The sequence below is a fragment of the Thunnus thynnus genome, chromosome 20 (genome assembly GCF_963924715.1).
Source record: "Thunnus thynnus chromosome 20, fThuThy2.1, whole genome shotgun sequence".
NCBI classification, from domain to species: Eukaryota; Metazoa; Chordata; class Actinopteri; order Scombriformes; family Scombridae; genus Thunnus; species Thunnus thynnus.
The window spans coordinates 12,422,711-12,440,123 of NC_089536.1; the positions used below are offsets into that span (position 1 = coordinate 12,422,711).

General features: G+C 39.9%; 1 protein-coding gene across 2 annotated transcripts in view; it reads right to left on the bottom strand.

Annotated features, from left to right (window-relative positions):
- LOC137171503 (vinculin) overlaps positions 1 to 17,413 on the bottom strand; it is a 30,034-nt gene that overhangs the window by 7,496 nt on the left and 5,125 nt on the right. The window contains exons 2-8 of one of the 2 annotated variants that reach the window (XM_067575459.1): positions 8,819 to 8,889; positions 6,059 to 6,209; positions 4,251 to 4,359; positions 3,775 to 3,897; positions 3,474 to 3,634; positions 423 to 513; positions 146 to 293 (exon numbers count right to left, since the gene is read on the bottom strand). In XM_067575459.1, coding sequence (XP_067431560.1) covers positions 146 to 293; positions 423 to 513; positions 3,474 to 3,634; positions 3,775 to 3,897; positions 4,251 to 4,359; positions 6,059 to 6,209; positions 8,819 to 8,889 — 854 coding nt within the window. Of the gene's footprint in view, positions 1 to 145; positions 294 to 422; positions 517 to 3,473; positions 3,635 to 3,774; positions 3,898 to 4,250; positions 4,360 to 6,058; positions 6,210 to 8,818; positions 8,890 to 17,413 lie in introns of both variants that reach the window. The other variant, XM_067575458.1, reaches the window with a different exon arrangement.

The following is a 17,413-nucleotide window of genomic DNA, read 5'->3' on the forward strand; positions in this document are numbered from 1 at the left end:
CTAAATCAAACTATGCGATGAAAACTGAATCACAGGTTCAAGGAAACAGAATAAAAGAACACCAGACTAATGAAAGAAGCATGGACTGCATGAAATATGAGGAGAATTATCTCGCCATAGTTGCGATTTTCTTTTATGTCTGTACCTGGCCCTCATTTCAGACACCTGGTCAGTCATCTGGCCAAGGGTCTTGGCTGTGCCCAGAATATCTCTACGCTCCTTCCCTGCACATAGTTCACCAACTTTCCCGGCTTCATCAAGGATCTGTCGGATGGCCTGCTCGCCTGCATCCCCTAGAAGCACAACACGCATGGTCAGACACATCAATAACAACACCGCATTCAATTAGGTTATCAGCCCTAATTAGAAGCGTAATTAATAAATTAAGGTACATGAGGGACATGGATGTGTTTCTTTATTACCTGGTTGAGCGTTTGGATCCCTCAGCCAGTTCTTAGCCTGGGCCATCTTTGAGTCGATGAGCCCCAGAGCCCTCTTCATGGCCTCTGTGTCCTTTGGGTTTGAAAGAAAGAATAAATGAATAACTTAACGGATATCAATACAACCAAAAAAAACTAAAAAAAATGAGTCAATCAATGCTCTTAATTATACCACGTACACATGTTCTCTATAAATCATGACATGATTATTAGAGACATTGGAAATGCGTGTTAATTTCAAGTCTATATTCCTGTAACTAGTATAATTTGTGTGGATGAGGTTCACATGTGATGTCATATAATTATATTCCTATACAGAAATCCAGTCATGACTTGAAATTGAGCTTGGAGCAACTTCTTCCTTATTCAAAGTTTTTCCTGAGTGAGTTACATGGTCAGGAAAAGCTCCAGGCTCTCGTCATCGCCACATTCAAACCTCCCCATATTGTTTATTCCAGTAAAATAAACATACAGCAAAGTCCTTGTGCACTGTGCAGCATCACTAACATGTCAGACACAACCACGTAGCACATGCTGTCTCCGTCATTCTTTTCAATGGTCAATAATGAGCGTGTCATGTTATAAAAGCCAAACGACTCTCCATTGTATCTCAATCTGAGTGGATGGAAATACAACAATCCGTCCAACAGCGGCTGACTCGACAATGAGTCCACTCATTGTCAAAGTCTGCTAAACAAAGCAGAGTCCTGTAGGACATGGAGCAAAGCAGGAGACCAGAGCGGATAAATGAGTGATTAAGTGAGCTTATTTTACAAGGTAAATAATAGAAATTTGGAAAACAGATGTTAACGTTCTACGTAATGCAGCTTGAACCTTCAGCTCTGAGTTCAAACAAAAGGTTCACAGCAGAGAGCTGAATAATAACAACCCCCCACTCCTTTGCTTAAAACGATTCATAACAAGATATGAGAAATCGAGCCCTCACAATAATCCCCATGTCAAAATAAAAACAACAAGCATGTTTGTTTGAATAGCTGAGTGTTAATGAGTGTGGGGTAACAGAACTGAACAAGAAAAAAATAAAAAGGAAGATAGGTGTGAAGTGAAGTCACAGGAGCTGCGTGGGTGTATTAGTTTTCTGTTCAAACTTGTGCAGCTGCAAATCTGTCCGTAACCTGTGTGTACGAGTGAAAAAAGCCAGTGAAGAGAAGTTAAAGACGGACTTGATTTCTGCACTCATGTCAAATGCAAAACACACATACATTACAGCCTATAATCAAACACAAAGAATAGTATTACTCAAAAAGTAGAAAGGTGTGGTTCATGGCATTAGTAATGGGGGATTATGTCCAATCTATTAAAAGGGGCATTATTTAGTATTCATGGAAATAACTTTTGTGAGCAAACTAGTCCGTTTTTGTGGATTAAAACTAAGAATTAGCCATTCAAACAAATATCACAAATATCATCAAAATTCATATCAGATCTTCTATGCGCCCTCCTCTTGATCATTCTGGCAAAACGATTTCTCATTAATGACACCCAAATCAATACAGCATGAGTCAGGTCAATCAATAACCAGACCAGTTGAGGACATGCATACAGTATGCTAAGGGTTAATTGATATAGAGGAGAACACACAGATGATACAATGTCATGTTATGAAGCAAAACAAATCCAGAAAAAAGTAGATAATGCATACTTCAACATTTCAGCAGTTCAACCTGCTAAACACTTCCTCAATAAACACAATGCCATTAGCAGTATAATAATATTCAAACTGCTTTATTGATCCGACAGTCTGACCTCACGACTGTTTCTCTACTAAAAAGCACACAATGGCACCACAAAGCACAAGACAGCACACACATCTGTCAGACATGCTGCTGCACAACCAAGGTCCGAGAGAGATAAGGCTTACCTTCTACAGGGGGTGAAGGGAGAAAGAAACAGTAAAAAGAAAGGAAGAACCACATAAATACAAATGTTCAACTGCACATACCAACTGAGACCAACAACAACAACAACAAAAAAAAAAGTGTCAACATAGGGAAAAAGTGGCACAAGAAAGAGCCATTTGAAGAGTGACCGGACAGGAAAGAAGACAAACGTGCAGAGCAGGAAAAAATAAAATATCCCAACATATTAACCAGCAACATAGAGGCAGAGAGAAAGCAGGCCTACTTTAATTAATTACCAACTGTATGTAAACTTCAGATCGGAAAGCATTTTTTACACCTGTCAACCTTGATATAAGGTCATCCTGATGAAACAAAGCGCATGCCTTGTTAAAAGGTATATTATGCAGGATTTTCCTAAAAAACAGTGTATAGACCTTTGGGCAGTGGGCGTGTAGCCCCCAGCCAATAACAGCGTACAGGTTACATCACTGTCTTCGTGTCTCTCCTCAGCTCCTCTCTGCGCTCTGTCTCTGTGTCGTGGATGTATAAAGAGCTGCAGGTCTGTGTGTCTGCTTGACTGAGGGCGGGGCTGAGCAACACACACACACGTAGAGCAGAGAGGCCACGGCGGACAGGATGAAGCTCTGCATTCACACAAATGTGCGGAGGTTTGTGGTTGTGATTATTTGTGCTTTAGACCATAACCGCTCTGAAACAATCAGAAAGTAAGTAGCTGCTCACTCTCTTCATTCACTCTCTCTCTTCCTCTCATTGTTGGACCCTTCTCATGACTTTGAATGCTGTGTGTTTACAAACATCAATCAACAAATCCTGCATAGTATACCTTTAAGGTAGGGGGAAAAAAAAAATACACCAAATGAGAAAAACATCACTTCATATTCCCTCCAATCTGCAGCTTCCTGCCAAAGGCGTTCTTGGAGTGTGTGAGAGCACAGTGGGTAGCAGACGAAAATTAAATTTTTGCTCATACAAACACAGCTTCCAGTTCTTATTTTTAAATGTGCGAAAACTGGTTTAACACTCTGAGCAGCGAGAAGAGCAAAAGCCACAGTCTCTTTTTCCTCAAGTTTATTCATAGTAACAGAGTGTGCATGTGAGTTTGATGGCCATAGACAAACTTAGGTAAAAGCATGTCATTTATGGTCCATACCTTGTTGGCCCAGGCATCCTCGTCCCAGGAAGTAAGCTGCAGCACTCTAATGATCTCATTTATCTCGGCACTCATCTTCTCAAAAGTGAAGTTACGGTTCTTCAAGGCCTCCTCCACTCCCTGGCTGCCAGATGTCTTGGTTGTCACAAATATTTTGATACCTGAGATACAAAACAGAACTCCACTCAATAATGCTGACCAGAAGTACATCGTGTGGGTCTGTGTCTACGAGAAAAAAACATGAAAATGGAAAATGGAAACTAAAAACTGAAATGTGCAATGTGTAGGTGGGGGTAATTACCTGAGATGAGGATGGGCAGCAGCTCTTTGACTGTGTTCATGGAGTTGACAAGCATCACACGGTGCTCCTGGTGTGTCAGCTCCTGCTGTCGCTCATCTATCATCTTTGCCATCTTTGTCATCCCTGAACACAACAAACAAAAGGTGGAAATTAACATTTACTTGCTTTTAATCAATGACAATTTTGGATATTATCAAAAGATTTTTAGAGAATTTACTCATGAGGTGGAGCATTTACAGTAATCCTTCAACTAATATGAAAACATAACACTTGAAATTGGGGATTTAATGTGACAGAGACAATTATTCAGAATGTCGTAGTTTTATTTTTGAAAGAATGCTTACATTGCAAAAACAATACGTTCACTCCAGCACATACAGGCTGAAAATGTCAACCAGGACAGCAAATCCTTTGAGATACTGTCAAATCAAGACTTCTGCAAAGAAATCTTTCCGCCACTGTATCAGCAGACTGACCTGGTCCCAGATTCTTTGTATATGTGATCAAGTCCTCCATAGACTCCACCACCTCTGCCACGGTCAGGTACTCCAGGATGCCTTTACACACACGGATTATTTTGCGGACCTGTGATAATGACGGGATAAAACATCAACAAAAGCTAATTCAAAAACAATTTTCATCCTCAGAGAACAGTGATTATGCAAACACAGCCCCCTCCTCCCGTTCACATTCCCTCTAATTACACTCTGATAATGCTGCCTACTGACATTCCAGCCTCTTTGTCCTGCTTCACTCCTGCTCTATGTGGACTGCTGGAGTCACCACAAACACTACACAGAGCTATCCCTGAGCTCCATTGGAAAACATGATGGCACCGCTGACTGATGACTCCTGCTGAGTCCTGCTGACTGCTGCAGACAGGGCTGGGACGCCTGATGCCTGCTGACCGCTGATCTGCAACTTTTTATTTTATTTTACCCTCCATCCCTGAGAGGAAAAGAAGGATGGGTCTGATAGATGATACTCCTGCCTGGTTCAACATCCAGGGGAGTGTTTGTGTAAGATGTATGGAGAGTCCCACAAACATGTGAGCCATATTTATCTACCTCTCTGTCATCTTTTTAGACGTTACAGTACCCTGCAGGGTAGCAGGACTAGATACTGTCCTTATACAAGAAGAGCCTCAGTCCTCTTTGACAGCAGAGGACTGAGGCTGAGTATGCTCAAGTGTCCATTAACAAGACATTGAAGCCCTTCAGCTCAGCTGCTGCTCAGTGAAAATCAATGGTACAACCTTTAACACAGTTATAGGCTACATTAACTATGTTCTCTCCATTTCTCAGCATCTGTTGTCAGTCGGTCAGTCTTCCTCAATATCCCCACAAGTTGCTTTAACTTCTATGCTACAGATACAGCAATACAATATCTATTAGAGTCTGCCCAAAATTGGATTTTTGAGTTTGATTTTAAACAATATTTGAGCATAATAAAAATCTAACACACAGGTAAGCCCATAACCTCCCACATTTGGTTCTTAAACAGTTATGACACGGATATGTCTGGGGCAGGAACAAAAACAAACTTTAGTATAAAAGGATCAAATTAACAATTAATATAAAAGTGAAACACTGGGAATGAATTTATAAATATACATATAAATGGTGCCTGTAGTCTATGAATTGCTGCAATTTAGTGCACTGCAATTTCTTTTTGCATGGTTAGGCTCAAATATCTCTATTTTACTCTGGCAGCTGTATTTAGCAAAAATTTGGCTCCCAGGCAGGCAGGCGGGGCAGCGCACTGAAGTTTCAATTCCTGTGTTGGAAATGATGTATTCTGGTGCCCTGTGGTTATGAGCTTATCACAAATTCTGTTTCCTGCTTTCATTTATGTGGATATCTACTTCTTTGTGGCTTGGTTTGCAGCCAAAGCTCAAAGAAGTAGATGTCATATTGAGATATTTTCCTCTTTCTGTCATCTGAAACGTCAACAGTAAATATCTGGCCTGAACAGGCAAAAAGATCACATTAAAAAAAATTGTAAAATCACACATGATTTTACTATTTTACTCGCTTTTATAATGGAGTATGTGAACTTCACAGCACAATACACAAAGAAATAAATCCCTCCATTGTCAGTTGCTACAATAAACCGTCATTAACCGCCATTCTTAAGTTAGGGACACAACCCCTCCTTCAGGATGTAGGAAATCACTACGTAGATGAGGTGTGCTAGAATACAATGGCCCACTAAAACATATAATATTTAGCTGTGTCACAAGTTACAGGAAATAAAAGAAAAAAATGAATGAATGAATGAATACCTCTGCCTCATCGAAGGTCAGGAGCAAGTCAGAGGTTCCAGAGAGGATGCCTCGAGAGCCATCGATGAGGTAATCCCGAGCAGGAACAGAGTATGGATCAGCTTTCAGCATGGAGGCAGCCTGCACCAGCTTAGTGCATGCATTCTCCACTCTGTGGACAAGAAGATGATGACTGATTGAAGATGATTTGATTTGAAAAAAATCCTCAAAACAAGTCATGCTGATGGAAAGAAGCCCTTCAGAAGCCAGATGAGCATTACGCAAGGAAACAGCAAATAGTCAGCAGCAAAAACAGATGGAAGCTTTAGGAGTACAGATAGCCATAACATATAGTGATTGCTGTCTAAACATGACTGTGACATTTCCTGCTGTCAAATGCTCTTCATCACATTTTAGCAACATATTAAGGTGAAAGATGATGTTGTCTAAATGAAAGCCTTTCATATAATCTTTCACAAGGGTTTAAATTGGGAATCAGGAAGTAGTGACTGACACCTACGTCAATGCCTGAATTCTTCAGACATTTAAATAGGATTTCAGAGATTCAAATAAATTAATTGACAAGATTAGATTAAACTGGACTGTAACTGCAACTAGTTCTAATCAAAAACAACCAAGAAATGACCAGAATCATTTAACTGAAAAATGATCAACCAAAACTTAACACCGTTTACACAGAGTTGTCACCTCACGGTGCCATGTTCACAGCTTTGTCTAAATCTTACTCATCCTAACACTATGGTCAGTAATTTCCTTCCTGTACCACAAGTTATGCGTGCACAATTTGCAGCTTGTGTTTGTGACAACAAACTACAGCACTGCTTGCATGATGTGACTAATTATCAGATTTCTTTGTGCATAAACTTTGTTCTATACTAAGCAAATTATCTTTAACAGAATCAGAAGGGGATTTTGTAAAGTTTCTATTGAACAAATATCTCCTCAAAAAAGCAGGTGTTTCCCCATGTAATGCAAATTGATGGTTCAAAGGGGTACAATATAGGTTTTTGTACTTTTAGTCCATTATTTGATGATATTTAAGGGATTTACAGATTTATTCAGGGAACTACTGAAGCATGAAAACATGATGATTTCACAACATAAGCTGTGTCTGTGTTGTGGTATTGTCACTTCCGTGAAGAGATACTACATGAAGAAGCCAAATGAACTGAGCCTAAAGGTTCATTCTCAACCTTAGAAATAGTAGTTTGACAAAAAATTAGTAGATTTCTTTTATCAGCTCACAAAAATAGGGTGAAAGCCCCAAAATAAATTTGTTAAACAGGCCTTGAGTTAGGATTTTTTGTCAAAAAAGCCTAGGATAGGCCATTTCATTTTAAGTTAACTCTTGAGTTAATGGGACCATGTTAAAAATTAGGCATACTTCATACCTCTTACTATTTTGATGGTTAAGGGTCTAAGGATAGAGGCTGCACACAGACTGTAAAGCTCTATGAAGTGAATTCATGCTTTGCGATTTTGGGAAATACAAATAAAATTGGCTTGACTTTAACTAAATGCACATCTGCAGCATGAGTATCCAGCTCGTGACAGAGAAGTTAACTTGCTTTCAGGATGCAATTTGGACCTCAGGAGGTGGAGCTCCACTCTGGCTGGCACTGGCCCAATTTAACGCCTGCTTCCACAGAAATGTAAATGATTGATAACGGCCACCTGGGTGTGTGTGTGTATGTGTGTGTAATGCACTCAGTGAACTCCAGAGCACCAAAAACTGCAGGCTCAGTCCTTTGATTCAGCGTTATACATGCCACCTGTGTGGTATCATAACAGTCATATTGTACATAGAAACAGGCAACGAGCCAAGAACTGACACATGTTCCAGTTCCCACAGTATACTGACTTCCTACTTTTGCAACAGGGTAACGTTATTTTCCACATTTAAGGCGTTGCAAAAGGCCCAATCAAGAAGAGCTCAGTTTCAATTCTTCTGTGGGAACAAATCTCTTGAAGGATAAAGGCTAATGTGTATGACATCAAGGCTGATGTCTGTGTGTGTGTGTGTGTGTGTGTGTGTGTGTGTGTGTTTGTGTGTCTTTGCAGAGCCAGCTAGCAGTGTCCTTCAGCGTGCACTAGCAAGAAACAGCCATGCATTAACCGGACCCCGACAGACACTATATTTAGTGAAGGAGACACATTCCAGCACATGTGCTGATGGATGACGACAGGGTGACGATGTGACTTCGAGGCGCCAAATGTGTTGAGCTTGACGACCTGCGCCTGCCAATGCGTTTCATCCCTGACCTTGGGGGGCTCCCAGGTCCTGCCTCTCCCTCCCTCGGCTGTAGTCTCTCATTTAATAAGGATCGGCGAGAGACCGTCATATGTACAGACAGCAGCTGAGGACAATTTAATGATTAAGCTGATGTGGAGTCAGCCAGGGAGACAAATACATTGATTAAATATGTAGCTCTCTCCTCCTTTCTACATTAATATCTAAACTTTTTTTCATGTTTTAACATAAATCAAAAGCAGCAGTAGCAGCTCTTATGGACATGTACGAGGACAAGGAACTCCTCCCTGGGCAGAAAAAGTATTTATGTTACACCAGGCCAAGACTCTGAGGCACTTAACATGCCATGTCTGACCTTTGCTTGGGCACAACCAGCCATTACTGCAACAGATAAAGAGAGAAAGAGAGCCAAAGAGAGGCTAGTGGGTTCCACTTACTCAAAGAATGATATAATCTAAGTTTGTCACTGTATCAATTACAGATTTGAAAAGAGATCCTTCTGTGCTTACTTGATAAAAGCTGGTGGCATGTCCCTTTTCATAATCTGGTCCTCTGTGGTTTGTACAGTCTCCTTCCCCACCTGAAAAAACAAAGATTCTTTATGAGTAAAACATTTCAGAGCAATGATTTACCACATTTCATCTCACTTTCACTTTGTGACAATTCATGCCAACAGTTTTAATTAACAAGTTGAGGACAAGCTAATACATGTTGATCTGTTTTCTAAAACCAGTGCTCAGTTTGACTTATTCAGTAAGCTATTCAGTAAGTTGACTTCCCCTTCTTTTCATTCACTCCCTTTGTTTCGTCTCTTTCAGGGTCATGGGGGTGTGGGGGTGGAGCCTGTCCCAACATGCATTGGACAAAGTTTTGGGAGGGTATCCTGTGCAGATCACAGGTTCAATACAGTGTCAACACACATGTTGTACAACCACTATATCTTTCATACAACAATTTACAGAAGTGGTTGGACTAGTGGGGGAAACTGTGGCAGGTAACCCCGGTGAATATGGTAAGATCACGGAAACACAGAGAGAGAGAGAGCTGAGATCAAACGATGGAACTGTTTGGCTGCTGTACATGGTTTTAGATAGATATATGATTATATTTTGGATGTGTTTGCCTTTTTTTAAATTTGGATTTGATTTGGATATTGTGATCACATGCTGCATATCTTGGCTAAGTGTGTCACCAAGACATGCCATGTGCTGATCTGAGTCAACTGCATGTAATACTGTTACTATATTCTTCAAAACTGTAGATTGTTGGCTAAACACTGATTTAGTTGAATCCGACTTTTAACAACATCCAACATCATAATGTTTTATTTCTTTGAATGTCTCATCAGAGCATTGCCAGCTGACAGCATTAGCATATAACATCGCCATAGAAAATACACCTTTCTGATGGGGTGGGCAGTGTCAGTTAAAATTGTGTAACAGTTGTATAACTCAAATATAGTATATAGACAGTCTGTCTGACCACAGTTCTAAATCAGTGCACAAGGTTAAACTGCTGTAATGCTTCAGACTTCTTCTGGTCATTCTAATTCAACCATGGGCTAAATCGACAGCAAACCAGCTTTAAAGCACATGATAAAGTACTCCATGGTGTAGTAATACAGAAACAAATGGATTCGATGGACTTCTTTGACTCAATCTCATCCATTGTCCTCTCATATTGGGGTACTTATAATGAATTATGACTCAGGTTGAACACTCCACTTAGTTTATTAAGTGTTTTACTACTATTTTACTACTGAGTTTAAACAAACCCCCGAAATGTCTTTATTAAATAGCATTACAGAAGAAGTAATACTTTAACTTCAAACTGTTTTTATATTATTCTTATTATTCTTATTATTAGCCAATTAGCTATCATATTTTAAAACTGGTAATGCTGCACCAGGGTTGGTCAAACAGACTCCAGTGGAGACAGGAGACACCCCCACCCAAATGACTAGTTCATCAGTCATGAGGATTTTGTATCAGTCAACACTTAAATCTCCAGCTTTACATTTCAGAGGAGTTGGCAGACTTGTACTGACTCAGTAATGTTTAAATTTTAGATTTGATGCAACATGAGCGCTCATTTTATACATCAATAGCGTGTCATATGCATGAGTAAAAACTCTTTTACCACAACTTCCCCCCTAAGGGAGTTTTATCTTTAATCATGCAGTTTTCCAGATCGATGTCCTGTTACGTGTACAGCCAACCATTATTTCAGCGAGGCAGCTGCTGGGGGGACGCCAGGCCCAGGCAGTTATAATGTGTAAAGCAGCTGAACGCCTCCTCTCCCTCAAATTCCAAAATGACTCATCTCCCCCACCATGACCTCAGCTCTGCTGGGAGACACAATTCACCCACGTCGAGCTGCCAAAGGTGAGGGATCGCACGCGTTCATACCGGGACACGATCACACCGGCAGGGTTAAAAGACCTGAATCACTGCCCAACAGGGAGATGTAAAACCCTCTCTTTTATGTTTTACATTATTATTATAACAGATATAAACTACATGAATGAGCACCTCACTGTCACACATGCTGAACTTTGCTGCACAACCTTGGACCTGTTAAGTGAAAGGCTATAAGCCTGCCAAAGTTTAGTTGATATTCATTTTAGACAATAAAACAGAAATTATACAAGTGCTGAGTGATTAGTTGATTGGCATGTTTTACTTAATTTTTTATAATTTAGAGAAACTGTTAGGTAAACTACCATGTTTCCTCAAATATTGGCCTGCAGAGGGTACCAGGCCTTTATTGGAAGCAGGCTTATATTAGAGAGAGACCTTTATTTCTAATTTCCTCTGTTTGATAAATATATTTGCTTATATTTTAGTATGAAGCCTCCTTCTTTTCTGATCTGCTTATGTTTGCTCGGTTAAATTTTTATTACTGCATTACTGGTAATCCACTTATTCCAACATGCAGAACAATAACTCTAGTGCTTGAGTTTCACTGGGAATGTTTTGGCAGGGCACCATTTAGCTGTAGCATGCGCATAGCATGTTCATGGATGTATGCTCGCTGGCTTAGCGAAGTTATCCTGGTCACCCTGGTTACCCATGCTCATGTAGTGTCGCTGTTGTCATTATTACTAAAATATGCACTGTTATCCTCGTATTTAAAAGATATTGCGTCTCCTCCTTCCCCCTCCCCTCTCTGTGACAGTCGGCTAGAGGGCTACGCATGTACTCATAGAACTGGAGTTACATCCAGGTAACTACTATTTATGCTTAACTGGCATGCACCATTTTATAACAGGGACCAGGAGTTTATCCACCCTTGTTTTTTCCCCGACCTGTTTTCGGGGCTTTTATTTGTTTATGTCGACCACACCTTCAGCCGTTATGGGCGACCAAGCTTTTAACTGACTACCGTCTTTTATTTGAGGATATACGAGGTCCACCTTCTCAAATGTAAAAATGTATTGTTTTATATAGTTTAAAACTGACTGTCTTTCGGATTTTAAACCATTAGTCAGACAAAAACAATTTGAAGATGAAAGGCTCTTGTGATTGGCATTTTTCACATTTATCTGATATTTTATAGACTTGAAAATTAATCAGTTAATCAAAAAGTAATCAAGCAGCCCTCCTGGAAAAATATAAAGTTGTTTATGTTTATATTTTGGTTATTTGTGATGTAGCCTCGATGCTATGGTGAGCAATCCCAGAGAGTGTGTTGATGTGTAAGTCTACAAGCAGTAGCAGAGCCATTCCAGATGGTTGACGTGGAGGCTGTAATGGGGCAGAGCAGGCATCCATCTCCTCAATCGCTTTTCACTGGACTCAGAGGGACTCTGAGTATCTGAGGGATTATAAATTAGGGCCAAAGGTTGTGCCAAACTAAAAAAGGAGCTTAGCATAGGCAGTCCATCGCAGAGCAAAGTGCCAGCATACATGTGCCAACCTAACATTCCACCCATGAGTGGCTCTGTACAAACGCCAACAACAACTAAAGCTTGTCCCGTTCAGCTAAAGGGCAGCAGGGCTACAGACAAGGATATAGGGTACTAACATAAATATAAGTGAGGGGGAAGGAAGTAGCACAATGACCTTACAGCCATGCCAACACTACAGAAAACAGTAACCTCCTTGTAGGAGGTAATACCGCTGTCCTGCCTCAGACAACATACAATCCAAACAAGTCGCACATGTTTTAAACCAATTTTTTTGTTTTAGATATGACATCTTCTGCAGCTCTGTGTTGGTGTTCAATGTTTTAATTTGTTGTACTTGCACTGTGTGGTTATCTTTTTGATAACTTTTTTTTGTCTGTTTTAGGGAGGCTGTTTGTAAGCTGCATCTGAGTGCAAGTTTCCTTTCAGACAGTTTAAGTGTATTTCGTCTCATCTGTGTCATGTTAAGTTACATCATATTTTGATTTGTTGTTGAACAGTCAAACTATCTGATAACAATTATAACCAGTTTACCACTAAAGTCCTTTATCAACTACTAAGTAGTACTGTTGCCTTTCAACATTTTTTTCAGGAATACATCTGGGTTTTCTCATTGTTGGTTGGGCAAGATGAGTCATTTTAAGACACCACTTTGGATTCTGGCAGCTTGTGATATTGTCATGTTTTTGACAGTTTATAGGTGAAATAACTCGATAAATGAGCACAATTTTTATAGATCAATTTATCATGAAAATATCAATTAGTTTCAGCCCTAAAGTAATAGCATTTTGACCATTATGGACACTTTTTACAAGGTACTGATCTGCAGTTCTGCCTGAAAAAATCTCAACAGAATTGTTAACAACACCAAGATTTATATGAGATGAAGTCAAGTTCAGACATGACCTAAACTGAGCAGAAGAGAGAAGAAAGATTGACTACACTATGGACCAACAATGTGGAGGCCATGAGCTGTGTGTGCGCTGCATTTAATGAGCGCTGAGTCATATTCTCCTTAAAGTATCACGCAGGAGTGTCTGAAACCAAGCAGAGTCTAGTCTCTTGATACTGCAGTATTCAACAGGTCACTGCTGTCTTCCTCTTCCCTCCACCCTCCGGAGCCTCTTCATGCTGTCTGAAGTTCAAAAACAGTCCGCAGCCCAACAGTGATCCAAACAATTCCCTTTAAAAATAGAACTGTGACCCAAGTTCATATCTGCTGTTGTCAAGCAGCCTGGCTTTCTTCGCTATATTGAGCCTCCGTCCAGTTTTTAGACCACATACTTATGATACCAACACTGACCAAGCTCAAAATTAGGGCAGCAACTTGAGATTTTTTTTACCTGTTGATTCATCTGTTGATTATTTTTTGTTCAGTTGATTATGTTTACTCTGTAGCATCTCAGAAAATAGTGAAAACAGCCATCATATGGTCCCAGAGAGAAGGTCATATCTTCAAATTGTTTTGTCTGACTGTCCAAAACCCAAGGACAGTCAATTTAAAATAACATGAAACAGAAAAGCAGCAACCGCTTCTGCTTAATGAAAGACTTATTGGATTTTTAATTTTAAAAAATTCTGTCGACTAATTGATTATTCTAATCGACTCAACATTTTAACTCATTTCAGCTCTTGAACAGTTGATAGTGAAGACTGTAAACACGGGAGAGAGAAGAGATGACTTGAAGACGCCCAGTTTCAACTCATTCTTAAATCAGAGCTGAGGCCCCACGACCAGACCACAACACAAATATCCTGTTCCTTGAATAGATTCTGGCAAACCACAGGAAGGGCAGTTGTTCACTTCCACCTTCTTTTTAAAACCTTTCACTGATTCAGTGTCATCTTCTTCCAAGTTGTCACATACCACGCTACTGTTTGACAGTCTCATTTACCATTTACGTCTAGAGTGGAAACACTGACACTTCTTTTACCATCCAAGAGTGCAGTGTGGAAACCCTGTGTTGTGAAGTAGCTTGATAAAGTGGCTGCTCCTTTAGAACAGACTTGGCTTTGTTGACAACAGCCCATCGCTCTGCTGAGAGAAGAAAGGCCACTCTGAAAGCCTCAAGGCTGCTAAGACAGAGCCTGCCTTTCACATGTCGGGTTGCTTTAGCACAATGCTGTGTTAGTCATGGTGACCACAAAGATCTATGATGGCAAAATTCTGGCAAGCACCGTCGCCGCTGCCCTTAGCAATGTCCTACAAATAAACTGTTCCTCAAAGAGCAACTCAGTTACCATTTCCTACTGTAAGTGACTTTGTACTGCAATCTGATAAGACATGCTCATACAAATGATGGCGCAGCACTCCATTAGCTACCCTTGATCAATAGTCTCAGAACCAGCCAGTGCTGCATTCTGAGATATCAAATGGCTTTTGACAAATAACGACTCAGAGGGGCAGCAGAGAGGTTGCACTGAAGGTCAACGCCTTTATCATGCATCTGTCAAGTGGTGTCAAACATGGTTTATTAATTCAGTTCAGGAAGTATCTACACATGGGGTATCCAAGGCGATGAAAGTCACAAATCAAATGGTCTGCTTGGCCGTGGCAAAACAGACCCTGGAGCCAAAGAGAATATATCACAACTATCTAGCTCATGTTACAGGAGCTTAGCAGCTCGTACAGTGTTACTAGGGAGCGGCACTCATCAGTGTGAATCCTCCTCTTAAAAAGAAGAGTGAGTAAGTACAAGGCTAGGCATAGATGAGCTGTCATTTTCAATCAGAACAGGGATTGCTTAAAGAACAGAAATAACAGGGAATTACTTTTATTGCATTTACTGAGGGTTGGGGAGGAAGGGGTAAAATCACATCCAGGAATCCAATGAGGTGATTCAATGGACCATAAACAAAACTGATCTAAATCCTTCAGTGCATTGTAGAGATATCACTTTGTATTGCATGTATCAAACAATTATTTAAACATGTGAAAAACAAATGATTTGAGCTATAAAGAAAATTTATAGGCATTATCGATTTCTGTCCAACTGTTACTTATTACTGAGAACTGCCACTTTTCAGGGCTTTCGCTGGGTAAAATGACAAACCCCGAAGGTCATATCAGCTGTCGCTAATTAACGTTAATGCCATGAGTAACTTGATGACAAGCCAAAATGAAACTTGGCTGTTTTGCTGTTAGGTTTATGTGCTCTCTGTAAGTTGGCGTGTATACTCAGACAAGGATTGTTGTGAGTAAAAGAACTCCACTTTGTACAATCACAAATGGACGGATGGTTTTGTAGTTTGTAGTCCATCCAATCCAACAGAATGATACATCGTCCATAGTAAAAGGATCTAGCTGATCACGTTTATCAGGAGTTGCATTTTCCCAGTTAAACGTTCATTCTCATCAATAATTTAAGCTTATCAACTTCATAGTTTTGAACCTGGACCTTCAGTGTATTTGGACCAAGTTGTTTGTGAAAAAACATAAGGTGTGCTAAAGTCATAATTCTTATGCATGCATGTACTGGGTCCCTTTTTATTCAAATTCAAGTACTGGATAAAGATTAGTGTTTTATAAATAAAATAAGACTTTATAAAATGTAACTGCTTTACAACTAATCTGATGAGTCAACTGGTTGTCACTGAGGTGAGGCAACACAAATGAGTGGAACATCACTTCTACGTTGCAGTCAAGGGTAAGGCTAAATGGGATGCATTCAAATTAATTTGTACAAAATACATCTTCATTAGAACTAGATTTTTATTTTCTTAGTGCCAACCCTAGTGCATTGTATCCTTTGTCATGGTCCGTAGCCATAAACATCTCATTGGGGTTTCCCTTTGTTGGCTCACACTCCCTTTCCTGAGTGCCGACAGCTGCTGGGTCTTCCTGACTGGCCTTTTTGCATTTCCTCATAATACAACACTCCTGTGTCCTCCTGTCCTGACAAATTTTCATCTGACTGATGAAGAAAATAGACAACAGATGTATAATCAATCTTTTACACAGCAATGCATTTATGTATAGACTCTACTTTCCAGAACATTCCTGGTCCTTGTGTTGTTGCCAAGATGACATAATCAAATGGCGAGCATCCTGACATTATTTCCTTTGACAAATTGCAGGAAGCTTAAATACCAGGTAATAGGAAGCGTTTCTTTTGTATGCCTTCATAGCACTATAGTTAATAAACGCATTTGTTTCCCATGTTTAAAGGATTGGAGTAGTTGATTGAAATGACTTGTCAAGACCTCATGAAATGCTGATCTAACCATAGTTTAGTATTTCAATCAATTTTTATTTATATAGCGCCAAATCACAACAAAAGTCATCGCAGAGCACTATTTTAAACTCCTCAAATACTTCCTCGTGTTGCATTTACTGTACTTCTCTGTTAAGTTTAAGTTGTTAAGCAACTCCAGTTTTGTTGCGGACATTTCCTGCATTATGATTGAAAAGTATGAAGTAATTTTTCACACAACTCAAAGACTGCCGTTAAGCCAAACTTCCTTTATAGAACAAATTGCATAAAGCGCAGTGGTATTTTGAAATCTCAGCAACACTGTAGAAGATAGTAACTTCCTTTAATCCAACCAGTATCTATACAGCCCCTACGTGATCTGTATACAGGAGCATCTCCGCAAGTCATGTGAGCCTTGTGATCTGTGCAAACAGGAAGACAAACACTTACAACTTCATCCGCTCCAGGACTCCGCTACATCACTGGCATTCTTCTCATTATCCCATGCCTATAAAAAGGAGCTGTAAAAATAATGAAGTACAACAGGCCTGAAATAAAAAAGGGCCTGTGTAGTCAACTCAAAGGAATGACTGCTGACACAGAGATGCATGTTGTTCTTCCAGTTACGCCGGCAGGAACATTTTTAAACTCACGTAGTCACTTAATATACAATATAAACATTAAATCTACTCCATAATGTGTCCTCAGTGGCTCATCTTTGTCTGAGCTGTGATGTGAAAGCACAGCAAAGAAAAATTTATATGTTTCATTATGACTCACAAACTTTTTACCACCACAACATTAATTTGAACTTTAAAACTGAGGCATATGAGATATAATTAGAATCCCACAAGCACACACACGCATAGATGGGAAATGGTTCGACATATACATATACAGCTCAGCATGTTTTTCACCCCTGCTACCAGTTATTAGTTACTACTGTGACTTTCTGTCATTGTTGCACAAGCCATTCAAGCAATAAACACAAGGCTTGCTTATTG